We start from the raw sequence: 20,845 nt of genomic DNA, 5'->3' as shown, positions 1-20,845 counted from the left end.
CAAAAGTAGGTGATATTTGTATTCTTTGCTGCCTTAAAATCAAAGGAAATGATTCTTAAGGTTTCCATGACTCCTCTAACCCTCTTCACTTCATTGGTTGTTCTTCCTTCAGGAAACAGTACAGAAAGGTCCTTTATCACATAGTTATAATACAAAAGAATTACAGAGCCTTCCTCATGAGGAGAAGATTTTTGTGCCTGAAGAAAGCAGCTGTAGTGTTCCAGAAACAACTGAGGGGCCAAATTGCACGACGAGTTTATAGACAAATGCTAGAAGAGAAACGGATCCAAGAAGAAAAGAGGAAAAAGGAAGAACAAGAAAGGTGCTGTATACTCTAGTACCTAGATTTAACTAAAAATTATATTTTAGATTTTATTCTGAACATCCTTTGTAAGCAAGCATTTGTAGTGTTTCAGATCCTTTTAAAAAACAATAATAAATCATTCCTCTCTGGTTCAGTAACTTAGTTTCTTAGAGTAAACTTTGTACTGCTTTGGAGCATTATGCCTACTTTTAGAATCACAGAGTTGGTCTGAACTCGGGTGTATTCTGACTTTAAAACTAGTCTTATATTCACTTTACAGTGTTTCTTGTTCCTATCTACAAGTAGGATACATATATTTTGAGAGAGAAGTTATACCCTCCATTCTTCTTTTTTTTTTTCCTGAAAAAATTGGGGTTGACTTGCCCAGGGTCACACAGCTAGAAGTGTTTAGTATCTGAGGCTAGTCCTCCTGACTTCAGGGTTGGTGTTCTATCTACTGTACCATCTACCTGCCTTTCTCTCTCTCCCCCCCCCCCCCCCCCCCATTCTTTTAAAAAGTTTCTGTCTATAATTAGAAAATTACTGGAAAATAAGTGTCTTGGGTTGGGGGAATGGGAATAGCAGCCAGAGTTAAGGTGGTCCCACCTTGTCTGAGTTGGATTTGAACTCTGGTATCCTGCCTCCACCTCACCACCCCCAAGTATCTCTTAATAAAGTGTTATATTTTGTTATGTTCACATTCTTTTTCTTAACTTTTCTAGGGAGAAAGAAAGGAAGAGACAAGAAGCTGAGCTTCTTGCTCAGAAGGTAAAGAATGGTTTGATAACTTGATTTTCCAAATTTATTCTTTTTTCTTTTCACTCCTCATAGCTAGCCCATTGAATTGTTTTAAATTTAACATGTCCATAATTGAAGTCATTATTCTCCAACAAGCCCTTTTAATTTTTCTATTTTTATTTATGATACCACCATTATTCTCATATCCTTTATGTTTGAAATGTTGGAGTCACCTTATACTCATTTCTTCTGCCTTAAAAATTATTGCCAAATATTGTTGATTCTACCTCAGCAGTATATCTTCCACCTCCCCACTCCTTTATAATTCCACTACTGTGATCCTAGTTAAGGCTCTCATTACCTAGAGTGTTGTAATAAACTCTAACTAATCCTCTTATCTCCAGTCTGTCCTCTTTCCATTGTTCTTTGTACTAGCATTGGATTAATAATTCTTCCCAAAATGTAACTTTTAACACATTGTATCTCTGAACAGAAATTTTCAATAACTCCGTTGCTTACTTTATAAAATATAGGCTCCTTAGCCTAGCACTCAAGATGGTGTGCATAGCTAGAATGCACAAGTCTCTATTCTTCTCCCATCTTTTTTTACTCCCTTCTTTTGTGAATAGTCTTCCATTCCTAGGCTATTCTGTCCTTCAAACACCCTATCCTCACTTCTCTTCCCTTTTTTCCAAGAATATATTATGTACCTTCAAGGATGTATCATGGAGTCACAGTGAGCATTTATTAAGTACCTATTATGTGGTAGGCTCTGTGCTAGGGATTGAGGGAATGTAAAGAGCCTCTGTCCTTGAGGAGCTCAATCTAATGAGAGAGAAAACATACAACTACATACAGATATAATAAGCTAAATGCATGGTAAATGTCAAGAGACGGAAAGCAATAGAGTGCTTGGATAAGCTTCCTACAGTGGTGGGATTTTAGTTGAGACTTAAAGGAAGGTAGAAAATGTAGATGGAAAAACATTCTAAGCATGGAGGATAGCCAGTATGGAGTGTTGTGTTTAAGAATGAATTGAAGAGCAGGAGGACATAAAAGTACAAGAAGACTAGAATAGGGGAAAGAGACAGGTTTTGAAGGGATTAGAATAGCAAACAATTTTATATTTGATCCCTGGGGTGATGTGGAGTCCCTTTAGTGAGATGCTTTAGAAAAATCACTTTGATATTGAGCATAAGGGTATTCTGGAGTAGGGAGAGACTTATGACACATGGATCCCCATCATCAGGCTACTGTAGCAGTGTAGATGTAGGAAATGAGTACCTACAACAGGTGGTGGCCTTCTTCATATATTTAAGATATGCAAAGGTCAGGTCGTATCAGGTCTTGGAGGCAGATAAGATAGAAAATTGGGGTAGGGGTAGTCAAAGAGAATGAAGAATCAAAGATGAATTGATTTTGCAAGTCTGGGGGACTAGGAGAATGGTGGAGCCCTTGATGATAAATAGGGAACTTTGGAAACTTGCCACCTCTTTTAAAAAAATTCAGTTCACTAAACTAAAGCCAGATATGGTTCCTACCAGGCATAAATTCTCTCCTCACCTAAATCTGTCGTATCCATTCTGTTCCTTTGCTTACCTAATTATAATTTGTATTGGTTATTTATTTTTCATCTCTGAGCTCTTTGGAGACAGGAATTACTACATCACTCATCTCTGTATATGAGAGCTTTCTATAGAGGGAACCCTTAATTGATATCTGCTGAATTGGATTGTTCCTTGGAATTGAAATCAGAAAAAAAGTAGAAAATGGTGAATTCAATTAAAAAAACATGATGTGAGGATTTCCTATTTATTACCTTGGTTTTTTTTAATAACCAGAAAAAAAATTTGTGCATATGAGTTTTTCATTATGAATTTAATTTTCATGGTCCAATTGAAATTTTCAGTTTAGAGCCTTACTGCCAATGACAGAATGTAATGACATCTGTCGCAGGGTGTACTGAGACAAGTCTTGCGTTTCTCTTCTGAACAGGCTGAAGAGGCAAGGAGGCGGGAAGAACTTGAAGCCCTTCAGAAGGAAGAGCGGCTGAAAGTGGAGATGGAGAAGCAGAAGCAGAAGGAAAACAAGCAAGTGGAAGAGATCTTGCGCCTGGAGAAGGAGATCGAGGACCTGCAGCGGGTGAAGGAGCGGCAGGAGTTGTCCTTGACGGAAGCTTCCTTGCAAAGGCTCCAGCAGCTCCGGGACCAGGAGCTCCGGAGGCTGGAAGACGAAGCCTGCCGCGCGGCCCAGGAGTTCCTGGAGTCCCTCAACTTTGACGAGATCGACGAGTGCGTCAGGAACATCGAGAGGTCCCTCTCGGTGGGCAGCGGCTTCTCGGCGGAGCTGGCCGGAGACGCCTGTGAGGAAAAGCCCGACTTTAACTTCAGCCAGCCCTACCCTGAGGAGGAGGTGGACGAGGGCTTCGAGGCCGACGACGACGCCTTCAAGGACTCGCCCAACCCGAGCGAGCACGGCCACTCCGACCAGAGGACGAGCGGCATCCGCACAAGCGACGACTCCTCTGAGGAGGACCCCTACATGAACGACACCGTGGTGCCCACCAGCCCCAGTGCCGACAGCACCGCGCTGCTGACGCCCTCGGCCCACGACTCCGCCAGCCTGCACAACTCCTCCAGCGGCGAGTCCACCTACTGCGTGCCCCAGAGCTCGGGGGAGCTCATCTCGCCGGAGGGCGACTACGACTACGACCAGGACGACTACGAGGACGGGGCCATCACCTCGGGCAGCAGCGTGACCTTCTCCAACTCGCACAGCAGCCAGTGGTCCCCTGACTACCGCTGTTCGGTGGGCACCTACAACAGCTCGGGGGCGTACCGCTTCAGCTCGGAGGGAGCGCAGTCCTCGGTGAGTCACTGCTGAGCGCATTGCGGGGCCGCGAGGTTGCGCAGTGGGTGGCGCACTGGCCCCAGAGTCCGGAGGGCCCGAGTTCAAATATGACCTCAGACACTTAATAAGTCCTGGCTGTGTGACCTTGGCAAGTCCCTTATCCCCATTTGCCTCAGTGAGAAATATATGTGTGTGTGTGTGTGTGTGTGTGTGTATTTAAAAAAAAGAAAATCCCACTGGGGAGTGGCTAGGTGGTCCAGTGGGTAGAGCACCAGCCCTGAAGTTAGGAGGATGCGAGTTCAAATGTGACCTCAGACACTTAACACTTCCTGGCTGTGTGACCTTGCGCTTGTCACGTAACCCCTTCAGCAAATAAAAAACAAAACCTGTGTGACCCTGGACAAGTCTCAACCCCAATTGCCTCAGGGGAAAAAAGTAAAGAAAATTTCCACTGCAGATGCACCATTTATCTCACCATTATCCTTGGAGTGATCAATAAGTCAGATAATGTCTGAGGTTAAATATGAACTTAGATCTTCCAGACTCAGGCCAATTCTACTGTAGCTCCTACTAGCCATGTTTGGCCTTATCTAACATCTTAAGTTCATTACCACTGTTAACAGATATATAACACACTTTATCATCAGTTATCTAGAATCTTAATTGGTTATTAAAATTAAACCAAATTAATTAAATAATGAACTCTAAGAATTTAAATAAATAAATAAAATTAATTAAAATAAGTAGATCAAATCCTTAAAAACCATTTTCATTAAAATATTGTTAATTATGTTTTTTAAAAATTTCCATTGCATCACAGTACACCATTTTTTTTTAGGTCAAATAATACAAAATCTTCAGAATCCATTATTTACAACAATAACAAGATCCTAAAGCTTTTAATTTTTTTTTTTTTCAAAATACAGGGCATAGATAGTTTTTGACATTCTTCTAAAACTGTGTTCCAAATTTTTTTCTCTCTCTCTTCTCTCCACTCCCTCCTTTAGACAGCAAGTAATCCAATATATGTTAAACATGTGCAAATCTTTTATACATATTTCCGAAGCTTTTAATTTTCAAAGAGGATTTTCATTAGCAAATAGAAGCCTTTGATAGTGTCTTCTACATATAGCTTACATACACACCCAGAATTGAAGTTTGCCTGAAGCCTAATAAAACTGACATGTGTTGACTTGGGGCTTGAGCAATGTCAGCCATGGCTTGTTGTAAGTTAGGAAATGAGACTCCTTCACCTAGCACTAGAATTGCCAACGGCGCATTGGGAAAAGTTTGGAAGAGTTGCTTCACATTCCACTCAATAGAATAGTATTTCTAATAGTGTTTTTAAAAATGAGGAATGGATTGTAACTACTATAATTTTTATTGTTTTGTCAAATCCTTTTTTTCACTAGATTCGTTAATTCTATGAATTCACTTCTCCCCTTTTAGTTCTTGCCATTACTCCAGTTCCTCCATTTTATTGCATATCTGAAATATATTCATCTTTTAAGTAATATCTTTAAATGTTTTTAGCATGGTAAGATAAATTAAGTAATTTAATTACCATTTTATCTCTTAAACAGCAAGGTTGCCTTGTGTTTATATTAAGATAGACATGCTCCAAATTATATGAAATCTATCTGTATATTATAGAATATTCAACAGATTATTGAATTCATAATGTTAACATGTATTTAATCTTCTTATAAACACCAGTCTTTACTTATATCTGCATATTGTTGACTGTCCCCTCCCCCCTCAAAAAAAAAGTTGACCTCCACATGGTATATACCATCTTTGTTTTGTTCATCGCATACTTTTATGTTTGAGTTTTGATATTTTTTATCTTTTTGTACAGTTTGAAGATAGTGAAGAGGACTTTGATTCTAGATTTGATACAGATGATGAACTCTCTTATAGAAGAGACTCAGTTTACAGCTGTGTCAGCCTGCCATATTTCCACAGCTTTTTGTACATGAAAGGTATGTTTCAATATCACATAGATTCTATGGTTTTGGATTAAGGTATAGCTTGATAATAAAAGAATTCAAATTTCTTTTGACCATAACAGTCCCATACAGACAGTCTTTTCCCATAATGGTGGAGATAAATCTGTTTGTCCAGGGCTGGGTTGGTGACTTACCTGCATCCTGTAGGACATAATAGTTTACTGTCCTGAATTTTGCTTCTGCTCATTGGAATGTTCATCATTCTGTCTTTCCTCCTTCTCTCTCTCTCTCTCTCTCTCTCTCTCTTCTCTCTCTCTCTCTTTTACACACATATACATACATACATACATTTTATGGAGTCCAGGTGCATTGATTATTAGCATTTTTCTTCTTGATCTCACAGGTGGACAGAGATAGGTGTGGTAACTGTGGGTAGTAGAAAGGGCACACCCTGATTTCTTAAATTTTCTGCCACACCCTAAATCAGTCAGCTTTAGTGGGATTTTTGGTCCTGAAGATGCTTTACAAACAGTTTTATGTTCTCATTAAAGAACTATCAAATATTTTGCTCTCATTTTTCCCCCCATGATGGTTTGCTACAGTGCAAGACCATTTGCAGCCAGCATTTTCTTTTCTCTCAGAAATAGAACAGAAGTATTTGGCCTATGTTAGGACTGTGTCCAGAATCCTTTTGGAAAAGTGTACTAGAGGGACATGCTCAGTGGGAGGCAGGGGGTGAGAGATGGGTCCTGGTGAATTAGACCTAAATGAACTTGGAAGGAGAGACAATATGAAAACTTATACTTGGCTCCTGTAAGAGTATGGATCTTAGGAATTGAATTATAATGAAAATGTCATGGAATTTAAAAGATATATTATTCAGTTATGTCCAACTCTTCCTGACCCCATTTGGGGTTTTCTTGGAAAAGATACTGGAGTGGTTTGATATTTACTCCTCTAGCTCAGTTTAAGATGAAGAAACTGAGGCAAACACATTAAATAACTTGACCACACAATTAATAAGGGTGTGCAGTCAGATTTGAACTAGGATGATGAGTCTTTCTTACTCCAGGTTGGCACTTTTTTTTTTTTAATTGCACCACTTAGCTATTCTTCAAAAGATAAAATTGAATTTAAGATGTGAAATTATATTGCAGAAGAATTGATCCTATGTTAGTCTTATTTTCCATCCAAGACATAATGCTTAAAAGTGTTTAAGGTAGTTATTTAAAAGATAAAACTCTTTGTTTTTTAATTTTTCTTGTCCATCTATTCTCTTTCCTGTACTCGTTTTCTGTACTTATTTTTTTTCTCATTCTGTATTCTTTTTCTTCCATTTTTTCTTTCCTTTTGGTTTTTTCCCATCTCTCCCCCTTCAGCTTTCCTCTTTTCTTCTTCAGCTATTTCTTCCCTCCTATTTATTCTCTCTTTTTAATTCCTTTGGTTGATTATGCTTTATTTATTCACTTTCATTTTAGTTCCATAACTTCAGTCAAATATATGCTCTTCAAAGTCTATCATTCCTGTCTTTACCCCATCACACTAGCATGAACACATCCAATCCTCTGCCTGATTTGATTCAAGGAAAAACTTTCCTATCCTTCCCAACCTTTTATCATATGGCATGGCAAATTTAGAACTTTAGAGATGTGTCACAGAATGAAAAAAATTGAGAAACTGTTAACCAACTGACCTAATAAGCCACAAACTACCTGAAGAACAATTATAATTAAAAATGACTAACAGTGATATAACAAGCCTAAAAAATTGTTGTCACAGTTCTGACATATGAAAATTCTCTAGTTATGGTTCTGAGTATTCCTCTTCTTTTTTTAAGAATCAACATAGCTTTGACAATACTATATGCATCTTTTATGTGTTAATGAGGCTAGATATCTCTTGAGCTTAATTATTTATACTGCATTATGTTTAGCCAGGTCAAAATAATTGGAAGTAATGAAGTGGCAAGATAGAGATTTGAGAGTAGAGTTAGGGAAGAGCTGATAACAGTGACCCAGAGAAGAACAATTAGAAGTCTGATCCTTTCACAATGAAGCAAAATGATACTGCTGCAGTACATGGATTCTTAGAAGAATGCTCCAATCTTATTTTCTTTTGTCACTTAATTTTAAAAGCAAAATGACCTGTTGAAGATATATGCATTTTGGAAAATATAATAGCTTCACCTTTATTTTGTGGAATATTCATCACATTCCATGGACATAGAAGTATTAGGAGAAAAAGAATTTGGTCCAGAGATGGGAAATACATTAAAAAATAAGAAGATCTGAAAATTTAGTGTTATAGCTTGAGCCTAAGAACTAATTTATATTCCATTTAGGAGGAAGTTATATTAACTATTTTAAATTTTATGTTAGATCAGAAAACCTTCAAACTTCTAATGTTAGTAAAATGATAGATTTTTTTTTTTTAATCAGTCTTAATGCAGCTACTTTTGGACCTAGTTTGAAGAAATTTGTAGTTGTCGTACAAGTAGAAATAAATTTGGTATTTATTTCTAATGCCACTTATTTATTTTTAGTAGGAAATAGTTCTCTAGCTCTGCACATTCATAAATTCCTGTATTAGGCAAGTACAAAATGCTTGTGGTTTAGTTGCCATTTTAGTCAGCTTGTCATGATTTTTAATTTGAGTATCTGCCCTTAGTAGCTAGAAGATCATCTTTCTTGCCCTTCTCCAATATGGAATTCTCTTTAATTTTTTTTTCCACAAAGGAGTCTTAAAGAAATAGATACAAAATGCTATTTGTTTGTTATAGTGAGCAAACTTGTAGTTAATTAGCATCAGGAAATCCAAAGGTTAGTAGCATAATTCTAAGTTGATTTATGAGGAATTGAAATGTGGCTATCTTATACTTCCAATTGAGCTATTTTCTTCAATGAATTTGATAAAATAAGAAAAATGGACATAAAGCTGCTGTTATTGTTGATGGTTAAATAATCTATAGGGCTAAGTGAGCCCTATCTCTTTAGGATAGAGGTTACAGTATTTATGTATTACTGATTCAGTTAAACAGTTATTTTTTAAAGTTTCTAGTCTATGCTAGTTACTTTGGATAAAGACCCAAAAAAATTTTTTTTCTATGTCAGTGTTGAAATTTGAAATTTGAAAGAAATTTCAGCTAATTTATCTTAGCTCCATATTTTATTCCCAACTAGCCAAACTATAATTGAATTTTAATTACGGATTAAATATGCCCTTGGATTTTTACTTTAAAACTGTGTTTTATAAGGTAAATCTTACCTAACAAATTAGAAGAATTACCTTCAGGTAACGTGTCCTTTTAAAAGATTTACAGGTGTATGTTTTATTTATAGAAGTTTCAACATTGATTCCAGCTTCTCAAAAAGTAACTTCTTTCAAGAAGGAAGAGAGGTGATTGGAAAAATGTCTTTAAAACTATCTTTCTGGGAAGAATCCCTTAAATCCATGGAGATTTGCAATAAGCCTGAACTAATACACAAATCCTGCAACCTGTAAAGATTTTTTTCTTCCATTTAATTAGGTACAGAACAGCATCTCTAACACAAGTCAGCTCCTCTTCCATGTTGTGCTAGATGTACAGCTAGGTACATAGGATAGGTAGGGCAACCTGATAGCACAGGTGATTATTGAATGTGGGGCCTAGAGTCAGGAAGACCTGAATTCAAAAGTTAGCCTCAGATGCTAATTAAGCTACCTATTTGCCTCAGTTTCCACATCTATAATATAAGCTGGAGAAAGAAATGGCACTATAATATTTTTTCAAAAAAACAAACAAAAAAAAAAAAAACCTAACAAGGCCACACTTTTAAGGATTGACTATTTATCATCATCACATAAAGAGGGCAGCTAGGTGACACAATGGGAAAGCACCCGACCCAGAATCAGGAAGAGCTGAGTTCAAACAAATTCAGCCTCAAGACATTTGACCCTGGACAAATAAATTGATCTCAATTACCCTGCCCCCGCCCCCCCCCCCCCCCCCAAAAAAAAATAAATCATAGATACCAGAAAGAGAGACTCCAATGGTCCCCCTGTACAAACTAACATATAACAGAAAAATCTAGAGTTCACCAGAAATCCTGATGTCCAGTAGTTACATATCTGAAATTGAATTAAATACCGTTAAATATCTGTCCGTTCCTAGGCTGTTATTTCTTTGCAGTTTGTTTAGGAACAATTTTATGTATGTGATTTAAAAGAAAAAAAATCTTGAACTGACTAAAACAAGACCTTTTTATAATTTTAAGGCACAACCTGGTATGTTTACAATCCAATCTTATTTTATACTTATTTTTTCTTAAATTATCTCTTGCTGCACCAGGTGGCTTAATGAACTCATGGAAACGTCGATGGTGTGTTCTCAAAGATGAGACCTTTTTGTGGTTCCGTTCCAAGCAAGAGGCCCTTAAACAAGGCTGGCTGCACAAAAAAGGCGGTGGATCATCCACACTTTCCAGGAGGAACTGGAAGAAGCGCTGGTTTGTTCTCCGGCAGTCTAAACTGATGTACTTTGAAAATGACAGCGAGGAAAAGTTAAAGGGCACAATTGAAGTGCGGACTGCCAAGTATGTTATGAATGATTGTTGCTAAATTATTTAAACCTGTACAGTCTTTCATTCCTTTTTTTCTAGGTTCATGGACCATTTGCACATGGTGGTCATCAAATAAATAGTAATAACAATAGCATTCTTTGACATGCATGTAGTTCTGACTTCTAATATTCTTCTGAGTCTTATAAAATTCCCATGGAAACTTGGGTCTGTTTTTTTTTTAAACTGAACCTAATGCAGTGTACTAATCTTTATTTAAGGTCCCCTGCTGTTCTTCTTAGCAGATTATACTTCCATGGATAGCCATGGAAAGAAGATTTCATCTGTGAATAACTATATTTAATAGACTTTTTGTAGTCACAATTAGCCATTTGACTCTCATTTAAAAGACAAAGGCTAGACAGTTGGACTTGTAATTAGCCAATTGGAAACGCAATTAGTTGCACTCAGAAATAATGGTGTGAATAAGTGGAACAGTTGGTTAAGGTTCCTTTTTAACAGTTTCACCCCTCCCATCACTTCCCAAGTCTCCAGACTGCTGTTTGATAAATTGAGGGGAAACTTAACAACCTAGAAACGGTTTCAGAAAAAATCCATTTTCTTCTGCTGCTTGCCCATATGAGATCAGAGTTGTCCTTTGACTCCCTCACTACCTTATGCTATCACCTTGTATCTTTTACCCTAAAAGAAACAGTTTCTACTGCACAGGATCTTTCCCAAGAAAAAGTTTTACAAGTGGAGGGAAATTTTTTTCTCTATCTAGAACCATTCAATAAGCACTAGTTTTATTCTGATTAGGTTGCCTGGGGTACAAGATTATTCTTCCAACCCTTCTTGCTATCTGAAAGTTCCACCCTTAAAGTTACTCCTTCAGATACAATTACTGCATCCAGAAAGCCCCTTTTGAAGTACATACATGGTTACTGAGGCAATGTTAACAGTCTCTCTTGGAGATTTGAGGGGAACTTGAATGGAAGAAGTAGGCACTGAAAAGAGACAATTCACCAATTTCCCAGTTTTACTTAGCATCTGCCTGTGACTGATTGAGTTTCCTGGGCCTCCAGAATGGTCTTGCAATGCCCCGGTTCTACCCTGAAACCGCATTGCATTGTAGCTAGAAAGTTGGATTTGGAGCAAAACCTGAACTTAAATCCTTCCCTGGACTACTAACTTGGGAAAGTTGCTCCAACTGTAAAATGGATATAACATGTACCTCACATTTTGGGGGAAAGATCAAAAGAGATCATATAGAAGCATTTTATAAGCCCTAAAATGCTATAATATTTCTCTTATTATTGCTATTGCCTTTACACTACACTATTGCTTTTACAACCTCTTGCTAAAGAGTACTCTTTGATAGAAAGACTTCTTCAGACAATATAAAAATTTTTCCTGTTTTTTCACAATCTCAGATACTCAACATAACACCACCTATCTTCCATAGAAGCAGAGTGGGATTATATATGTCTTTTACCCTCTGTATTAGAAGCAAATCAGTATCCAAAAATTGTACATCATTGTACAAATTGTACATTTTCTGAGTGTTTTCCAATTAGTTTGTACCATTAGTTAAGAAGATGTGGGATAAATATCATTGTACATAACATAGTTTGAATTGTGGGTTTGTATTTTTACTTCTAACCCATTCAGAATTAACATGACTAAATAAATAGAAAATCTTTCTTGAAATTTTAACTTCCTAGATTGCCTTTCATTAAATATTATTAAGACGTTAGTGCTCCTGGTTTAATATCAGTTACATGTTTTCATTTCAGAGAGATCATAGATAACACCAACAAAGAGAATGGAATAGACATTATTATGGCTGACAGAGTATTCCATCTGATTGCTGAATCCCCAGAAGATGCCAGGTAAGAGTCTGAATGATTGCTTTGTTTCTATGACATCCCTGTTTATTTAAAATCATTAGTATCATAGAGATTGCTTTTTCTAATGGTCCTAGAAAGTTATTTAGTTGAGTCAACATTTAACTGGACTTAAGGAAAATGAACCCTCGATACAAAAGACATGTACTTTCACGTCTGGGAAATCTCTTGCTGGGCAAAGGTATGCAGGGATGAAGCAATCTTTACCCCCTCTGTATTTTGGGATGGAGCCATGAGGCAGCTGTGATTTGTTTTCAGATAGGTAAGATGAGGCTTCCTGTAAAAGGCTACTTAACTTATACAGTATGTATAAATTATGATAAACATGGGGAATTTTAGCATCTTGTTTTCATGTTAATGTAACTTTATTGAAAAGGTGAGTAAGTTGTTTGTGATATAGTACAAGTAGTACAGTAGAAAAACGTTCTCCCTTATATTTTTAAGAAGCACTTTTGAAAGTCAAAACTCCAGGCTCCCCCACTGACTGACTAAGCATTTGCAGAGTTAATCTGGAGTCCATGAACTTAGGTTTTTTTCCCTATTTTTTTTTTTTAGCTATATTTCAGTATAATTGGTTTCCTTAGTAATATTGTATGTTTTATTTTGTTCATTTTATCACAATCCCAAATCCTCTTCACCATCACCTACATCTTCCAAAGAAGTGGAGCACACTCTTGACCAGACTGTCAAAAGGAGTCCATAATACCAATAAATAAATAAATAAATAAATAAATCCTGCCTATCTTAAAGACTTCAGTTCTTCATCCACCTTTTTCCTTCTTAGGCAGTGAGATGACCTCTGAAAAAGTTTTGAACATTTGAAAATAAAGGCTTTCTAAAAACAAAATATAAGCCAGTATGATTGCTGTTAATTAGGAATAAATTATCCTGTTCTTTCATAGTTTTTTGAGTTACATTAAAAACAAGTGTGGTCCTTGGTAATAAAGTTTCAAAAATGTTATGCTTATAATTCCTAAGTATAATATATCCTCACCTACATTTTTTTTTTCCTTTCTTTGAAAATAATGTCAGTAAGTGTGACAAGTTCTCAGGGCCTCACCCCACCACTTGCCTTTTAAAAAATATCTTGAGTTGACATAGCACCATGGCAGCAACAGTAAGGGGAAAGACAGCAGGAGGAAAAAAATCTTCCCATGGGAATAGACTCTAACTTCAGTTAGATCCATAAATTATACATAAAATAGAAAAGCAAACAGACTTGGAATTATGGTCCTGTAATTCCATTTCATGGCCCTGGAGACTGCATGTGGTTTCTGGTGGATAACAAAAATGACCACAACTTCTCAGTGGAATTATAGCCCCTACCCTTGGCAACTCTCCCTTGTTTGCTTTGCACCATATTGAATCAGCTAAATTTAACCTTGTGGATATTTCATCCAAGTGCTTCCTTTCTTTCACTGACCAGTGCATAGAATAGTTGTTGTTCAGCACTTTTCAAGTCCCAAATTATTTTTGATTAGGAGGAAGAAATGTGAGTAATTTGAATAGTGCCTTCTCTAAAGACTATGAAAGAACAATACATTAACTTGTCATCTCAGATATTTGAAAATAATCATCTAGTTGCTTGAAGCTGAAATGCATATGTGCTTTCCTATATACATGTAGAGGCATTTGGGACATTGTAAAACAGTCATTTGGAAATTTTGCCTCTTGGTTAGCTCATGAATTCATTGATCTAATTACTTTTAAAAGTTTCTGTCTCTCAAAACTTCATGTTCCTTTTTTTTTTTTTTTCATGTTCCTATTAATATAGCTTTTCTTTAGGAAATAACAATAACAATGCTTACATACCCTTTGTGTATGTACATAGCTAGAAGTACTCCTTTTTTTACATTATTTGTTAATGTTTTTCTATACGTATATAAATTTACCTCCCAAGAAAAAATATAATATTCCCTTAAATTGTTTTAGCATCACTTGTGTTGACACTGTCCATTTGCTAGATTATTTTGTCATATCTTCTCTTTTTTTCATTCTTCCCCTCCATGTCCCCCCCCCCCCCCGCCAAAAAAAATTTAGATTATACTTTAGAAGAGGGTCTGTGTTTGTTTGTATATCCATATTTTATTGTTTTTTAATGTTTTGACACAAAAGATAGCACCTTAATTATTCCACAGCCTCTCAAGTAGTGGCATAAACTTAATTGTAAAACACTCAAAAATAATTATTCACTTAGTTCAGATCCTTTTTCCTTGTCTGCTATGCTATAAAAGGGAAATAGGAAAGGCTTATGCTCTCTTTATTTTTTACCTTTGATGATAATTTAAGTGGAAAAACATTTTAATACTGAACATGGTCTACGGAACTTTTGTGTTATAACATGATGTGAGAGAGGTAATTCTGATGAACTCAGTAATTTTAGATTTCTAGTTCCATTATGGAAAAATAGTTTGACTTATTTGAGTAGAAACATATCATGTCTGGGTAACTGATGACCTAGGAATGTGTGTGACATAATTTTGCTAATTAATTATCCTGAGATGATATTTCTCAACATTTAAAAAATGCCTGGTTTTCCCATTTCTTCCTTTCATGTTACACTAATATTTATGTTGCCACTTCCTTTTGATGTTCTTTTTCAACAACAACTCAATAAGTGTATTTGATAAAAAGAATTTTTATGGAATAACTAGCAAATGTTTTACTAAGTTTACTAATTAGGTAGGTTCATCATGTTTCTTTTTTTTCCTATAAGTGTATTTTCCTACTATATTGAATAACCTCTTGTGGGCAGGAGGTAGGGGGAGAGATGTCTCATTACCTTCTGCAGTTGTTGCTACAAGAAAGTTAAAAGCAATTGATTACTATATTTTTAACTGCTTCTGAACAAGCCAAAAAACACAAGTTGACTCTTGATTTTCTTTGTAATATAACCAGGTAGAAATCAGAGGCCCTTTCTAAAAAGTTCCTTCTAGATCAGCCTTTTTTATAAATTCAAAGTTTGACCTTTTTTGTAAAAAAAAAATAAATAAATAAATAAAAAATAAAAAAAATGACACCCACTCCTTCCTTCTTACAGTCACTGGTTCAGTGTGCTGAGTCAAGTTCACGCATCCACAGACCAAGAGATTCGGGAGATGCATGATGAACAAGCAAATCCACAAAATGCCGTGGTAAGTGAAAGCTTTACTTAGCAGCTAACATAGGTTGGAGAAATTAAGAATACTAAGTTAAACTGGGGGAGGGAGGAGAAAAGAATAATATCTTTTATTTGATTAACATTGAGGGCCAATAACATAAAATAAAGCTGACAAAGTTGCTTTTCCATTATATTTAATAATGAACCTGTAACTTGAGCAGATAATAATTTGTAAAACTCAAGGCCAGAAAAAAAAAATCAGAATGAACTAGAAAAATTTTTTTTTCTTTTTCAAAGAGGCTAGACTGATGACTTTGATCCCCTTATTGTTAACCCACTAGCCATTGTGTTTGGCTATTCATAGAGGACGTATCCAGTTTAAGCTAAATTGTTCCTCTTTATCCCAAAAATTAGATGGCAAGGGTGAGCTTTTAAGAGTTCCAGAATTTCTTTCCTTGGAAAGAGAGGAGTTTCACTCTGGGTTCAGTACTGAATAGAGGAAATGAGTATTTTCTGAAAATGCAAAATGCCTCCTGAATGGGAAATCTTTTTATTTTTCAGTTAACAAAGAATAAACAGAATTCTTCAAATTTTTATTTTTCTGAGCTATATAATTTCAAATGTACAAACTACTGCTTTCCTAATTCCTTCTCTCATACTCTCTTGCAGGGCACTTTGGACGTGGGGTTGATTGATTCTGTGTGTGCTTCTGACAACCCAGATAGGTAATTTCAGCTATTTCTTTTTCTTGCATCCTATTTTCATATCTTAATAAACTTGAAAATATAGCTTCCTTTTTCCTATTTTGGTTTTTTTCCATATCTGACCAGTTTTTCATCTCACTCAATGATAAAATAATGTCATGGTCAGTATACAATATATGTAACTTGTTTGAAAACAAAAGATCAAGAGCATGGGGTCCCAAACAATATTGGCTGCACTTCTTTTGAATTTCCAGATTCACAAAACATGTTTCTCACAATAATCTGGTGAGGTTGGTGACAAGTAGATTTTTATCTCAGTTCTGTAGGTGAAAATACTGAGACTTAACGATAGATACTGTGATTTTTCTAGTCTCATTGAGCTAGAAGACTTCTGCCTCTGAGTCACTCACTGTTCTTTCCATTGTCTTCTTTTTTGTGTCACTAAGCAAATTTTCTGTGGTTCATAGAAAAAAACTAAGGAAGAAGCAATTAACTTTCTATAGATTTTCAATATAAGGCTAGCAAAATAACCTCCACTTGGGCATGAATGTAATTGAATTTGGATTTATAAATCACTGAAAACCATTATGGAAGAAATACTACTTTGGATTTCCCTGACCCACCTTTAATAATAATTTAAAAAAAAACTCTTTATGAATAAATAATAAGGTTTATATAAAATAGGACACTAACTTCTTTATTCTTCTATCTCCTTAAAGAATGACATTCTTTGTATATTGTAATCACTCTGAAATACTCTTTAGAGGAGATACTGTATAGGTTTTTACATTATGTTCTTTTTTCCCCCACTTCCCAGAAATTAGGTACATAGATAAAATTTCAGGAAATAAAACTATTAAATAAAAGAAGATGAACTGATATTATTTTTTCTAACAACATATCTTTAGGAAAATGAATCAGAATTTATTTTGTAATTTATTGCCAACCAGTATATTTTTAGAAGAATTTAAAAATTATATTGGAATAACCCTGTTGAGGCATGAGAACTGGCAATCTCCAAAATATGGGCTCCCTCTATCCATCCAACCTTATCTCCCACTTACTGCTCCCCAGTAAGATTCTTATACCCAGGCCAACCATCTCACAATTTTCTCAATAATTTTATATATTTGCTCCTTGTTGAATGTTCCCCTGCTCCTGTCTACTTTTTTAATCTGTCTTCATTTCACATTAAGAATAGGGAGCTTAGGGATAAAGAACTTCTCTCTATCAATGAACATACTTTCTCTACAATTTATTCTCTTAGAAAGTTGTCTCAAAGTCTGAGAAATTGCCTAGACAGTTGTATCTTGAATGAAGTTCTTTCTGCCTTCATCCATTCCATCCCCTCCACTATACTGAATTTCTCTCTCTCTTTTTTTTTTTTAAATAACGTTTTATGATAGAACCCATGCCAGGGTAATTTTTTTACAGCATTATCCCTTGCATTCATTTCTGTTCCGATTTTTCCCCTCCCTCCATCCATCCCCTCCCCCAGATGGCAAGCAGTCCTTTACATGTTGAATAGGTTACAGTATATCCTAGATACAATATATGTGTTCAGAACCGAACCACTATACTGAATTTCAAGTCAAATTCATTCAGCAGTTAAGTACATGTTACATCCTGAGCATACTTAGCATTGGAGATAACAAGATAAATAAAGATAGATCTTCCCTTGTGGAACTTTATGCTCTAGTAGTTTCACCCTTTCATAAAATCGCCACCACTGTTCCAGCTTACTGTCTCCCTTTTTTAAACTTCATAGAATTTACTATGTTGTAAAATATGATTTTAGCTCCCTAATTAGATTGTAATTAAAGGAAGGAACTAGCATAGTCCTAGTATTCCATTAAAAAACTAACTAAATTGAAATTACAAGACTTCTATGTCTTTCACTCATTTATTCAACAAATATTTATTAAGCTCTGTGCATAAGGCACCGTTCACTAAGGAGGTTATTTTAACCATTTAGAGTATTTATTTGAGCAAAGTATTTTATTTTTTGAATATTTGAATAATTTAGTGTTACAAATTGTATTCTAGAATTAATTTCCTTATTCATATTTCTTCCCTTCAAAAATTTGGAAATACCATGGTTCTTTCCCTTTAGGAAAATTCCTTATTAATTGTACATTGCCAGTTAAGATAGTAATTATGCACTAAGAAAACAAAAATAATAACAAATAACAATGAATTGTATATTATAGTTATTTGGCAGTAATGGAGGATATTAAGGATATAAACAACACAGCATCTCATTTTCTGTCTCTTTCGACACTAATATCTTCAACCCATAACTTCTTTCCAAAAATATTTTAAACTATTTGAATCCAGACTCATTTGCTGTCATAATTAACATATTAACCTGAGGACTCCAGTAGTAACAGAGTCCTATAGAAATCAAAATATTTTAGAACAGAAAAGGACAAAGAAACAGTCTGTGACTTTGCCCTGTCTTCCTGGCCCTCATTCCAATGCTAACATGAAATAACTTTGAAAAGAGATTCTAAGGTATTTCATTTTTTAAACTTTTTCCTGATGTACTTACATCAGTAGTATTTGCCTGTTGTAAATTACTAGTTCACACTAATATAACCCAAAAGAGACAGAAAAAAAAGTTGATTTTGGAAAATCATTCCCCCAACCCCCCACCACCCCCAAAAAGTCATTTTATTTAGCTTTCCCAGAACTAGCCAGATTTTCATTTGGAAAATTTTGCATTAAAAATGTTTTCCCTTCCCAGAACTTTGAGAATGTGTTGCTCCAAGTGTAAAGGTTAATCAAGCTTAAAATAAATGCTCCAAAAGTGAGCAGTGTTTGCTTTAATATAAAATACAAATAGCACAGCAGTGTTTATACCTATGATTGGTAAGCCAGGAAAGAGTCATTTTAGTTGTGGTTCAAACAAAGGTTATGTTGACAGTCAAGCTAATAGATTTTTCCACTTTCTCCTCCCTGGGCACAGGCCTAATTCATTTGTGATCATCACTGCTAACCGGGTCCTTCACTGCAATGCTGATACACCAGAGGAAATGCACCACTGGATAACTCTTCTGCAGAGGTCAAAAGGAGATACCCGAGTCGAGGGGCAAGAATTTATCGTGAGAGGTAATGATCAATAGGTTGCAAAGATATTTCCCAAAGCGTCGTGTGCACTCTAAGAGTATTCTTGCATAGTGTTTTGATTAGTGACATTGTTTAAAAGTTAATTTCACATTCATTTTATTGTCTTCTAAAAATTATCTTTTTGGCAAAAGGAGTTTTAAACCATATAAGAATGCAACCACATGTGTTTCACCTGATTTGTTCTTAGTAGGTTTTGTATGATTTAATCCTCATCATGTAAATATTTTTTCTCCCAAGGATGGTTGCACAAAGAGGTGAAAAACAGCCCCAAGGTGTCTTCACTCAAGCTGAAAAAGCGTTGGTTTGTCCTAACACACAACTCCTTGGATTATTACAAAAGCTCAGAAAAGAATGCTCTGAAACTGGGCACTCTAGTCCTGAATAGCCTCTGTTCTGTTGTCCCACCTGATGAAAAAATCTTCAAAGAGACAGGTAACTGGTTCGTTTCTATTATGATTTCTCATTAAAACTACTATGGGACAGTAGTTCTATTCTCAATGGCTCTGCTGATTTCTCTTCAGTTTTTTTTTTTAAATTGCTCTTTGTATCTTTTTAAGACTGTTTTCTATGAAATTTTAAGATTGAAAATACATTCATAAATAAGTTTTTTTTTTTTATGCTTCTGAGTTGTAGAAAAGTTTATATAAGGGCAAGAAAAGCAGTAGATGATATTTTTCTGAGATTTGAAAATTCTAGCCACTCCTCATAAGCATCAGTTATAATTATTATGCCTGTGTATATTCCACTAGATGCAAATAAGATATAATTAATTTTAATTTAACAGATTGATGTAAAGATGCTATTCAGAAGTAAATCTTGGCAGTTTTTCTTTAGATATATCATTACTGGTAGAATGGATATTCTGTTATTTTATATTGAATTTCATACAGTGCCTTGACCAAAGAATTGTTTAATTTAAAAATTGCAGTTAAAATCTTTTTCCACTAGAGAACAAAATACACAGCAGTTTTGCCTGTCTTTAGGAATCGGTTAGTTGTAGTTACTCTAGTTTTTAGTGGGAGGAAGAATAATTGACATGGCACAGTTTGTAAATTATCTTACGGGTGTAGTGAGATTTAATCATCTCTATTCTTGCATTCACGTTTTCATCTTCATTAAAAATGTATACCATTGTAATCAGTTGTACATGCAGCATAAAGCACAGTCCCAACTGTCAGTGAAATTAATAGAAAAGCAAGATGCATAAACTTATACAGAAGAAACCTTTTTTGTTTTTTAATAGATTGTAATTTGAATAGAACTAGGAGAGTTGGTTACTTTTCTTTTTTTAAATTTTGGTGATCCTCTTTTTTTCTTTTTAAAAATTTTTCTTCATCTTTTTTCTTTCCCATTATTTTTGTCTTAAGTTCATCAGAGTAGAGTTTGAAAGAGGGTGGGTGGAAGGGAAGAGGAAGACGACTTAAGCAGTTTCCATTCATTTTCATTTATTAAAGTGAGTCTAAGGGAAAGGAATAAGAAGTTGGAGGAAAAATTCTTCTAGTGACCCAAGGGCAGTACTGTCACAGTGGTCTCAAAAGCATAGATCTCAATTTGAGAGGAAAGAGTAGGAGTATCACATTTGTGATAATGGTTTCCCCAAAGAAATAATAACTCAGAATCCTTGGTTCA

At 35.4% G+C, this 20,845-nt stretch overlaps 1 protein-coding gene across 1 annotated transcript in view; it reads left to right on the top strand.

The window, feature by feature from the left end:
• Nucleotides 1–20,845, top strand: part of MYO10 (myosin X) — a 226,492-nt gene that overhangs the window by 185,839 nt on the left and 19,808 nt on the right. The window contains exons 23-32 of the mRNA XM_051969871.1: nt 113–322; nt 1,027–1,072; nt 3,038–3,910; nt 5,751–5,874; nt 10,169–10,412; nt 12,173–12,268; nt 15,324–15,417; nt 16,053–16,108; nt 19,056–19,198; nt 19,454–19,648. Coding sequence (XP_051825831.1) covers nt 113–322; nt 1,027–1,072; nt 3,038–3,910; nt 5,751–5,874; nt 10,169–10,412; nt 12,173–12,268; nt 15,324–15,417; nt 16,053–16,108; nt 19,056–19,198; nt 19,454–19,648 — 2,081 coding nt within the window. The remainder of the gene's footprint in view (nt 1–112; nt 323–1,026; nt 1,073–3,037; nt 3,911–5,750; nt 5,875–10,168; nt 10,413–12,172; nt 12,269–15,323; nt 15,418–16,052; nt 16,109–19,055; nt 19,199–19,453; nt 19,649–20,845) is intronic.

The sequence above is a fragment of the Antechinus flavipes genome, chromosome 1 (genome assembly GCF_016432865.1).
Source record: "Antechinus flavipes isolate AdamAnt ecotype Samford, QLD, Australia chromosome 1, AdamAnt_v2, whole genome shotgun sequence".
In the NCBI taxonomy this organism is placed as follows: Eukaryota; Metazoa; Chordata; class Mammalia; order Dasyuromorphia; family Dasyuridae; genus Antechinus; species Antechinus flavipes.
Note: the sequence above shows the minus strand (reverse complement) of the source record. Positions and strands in the feature narration are given on the sequence as shown.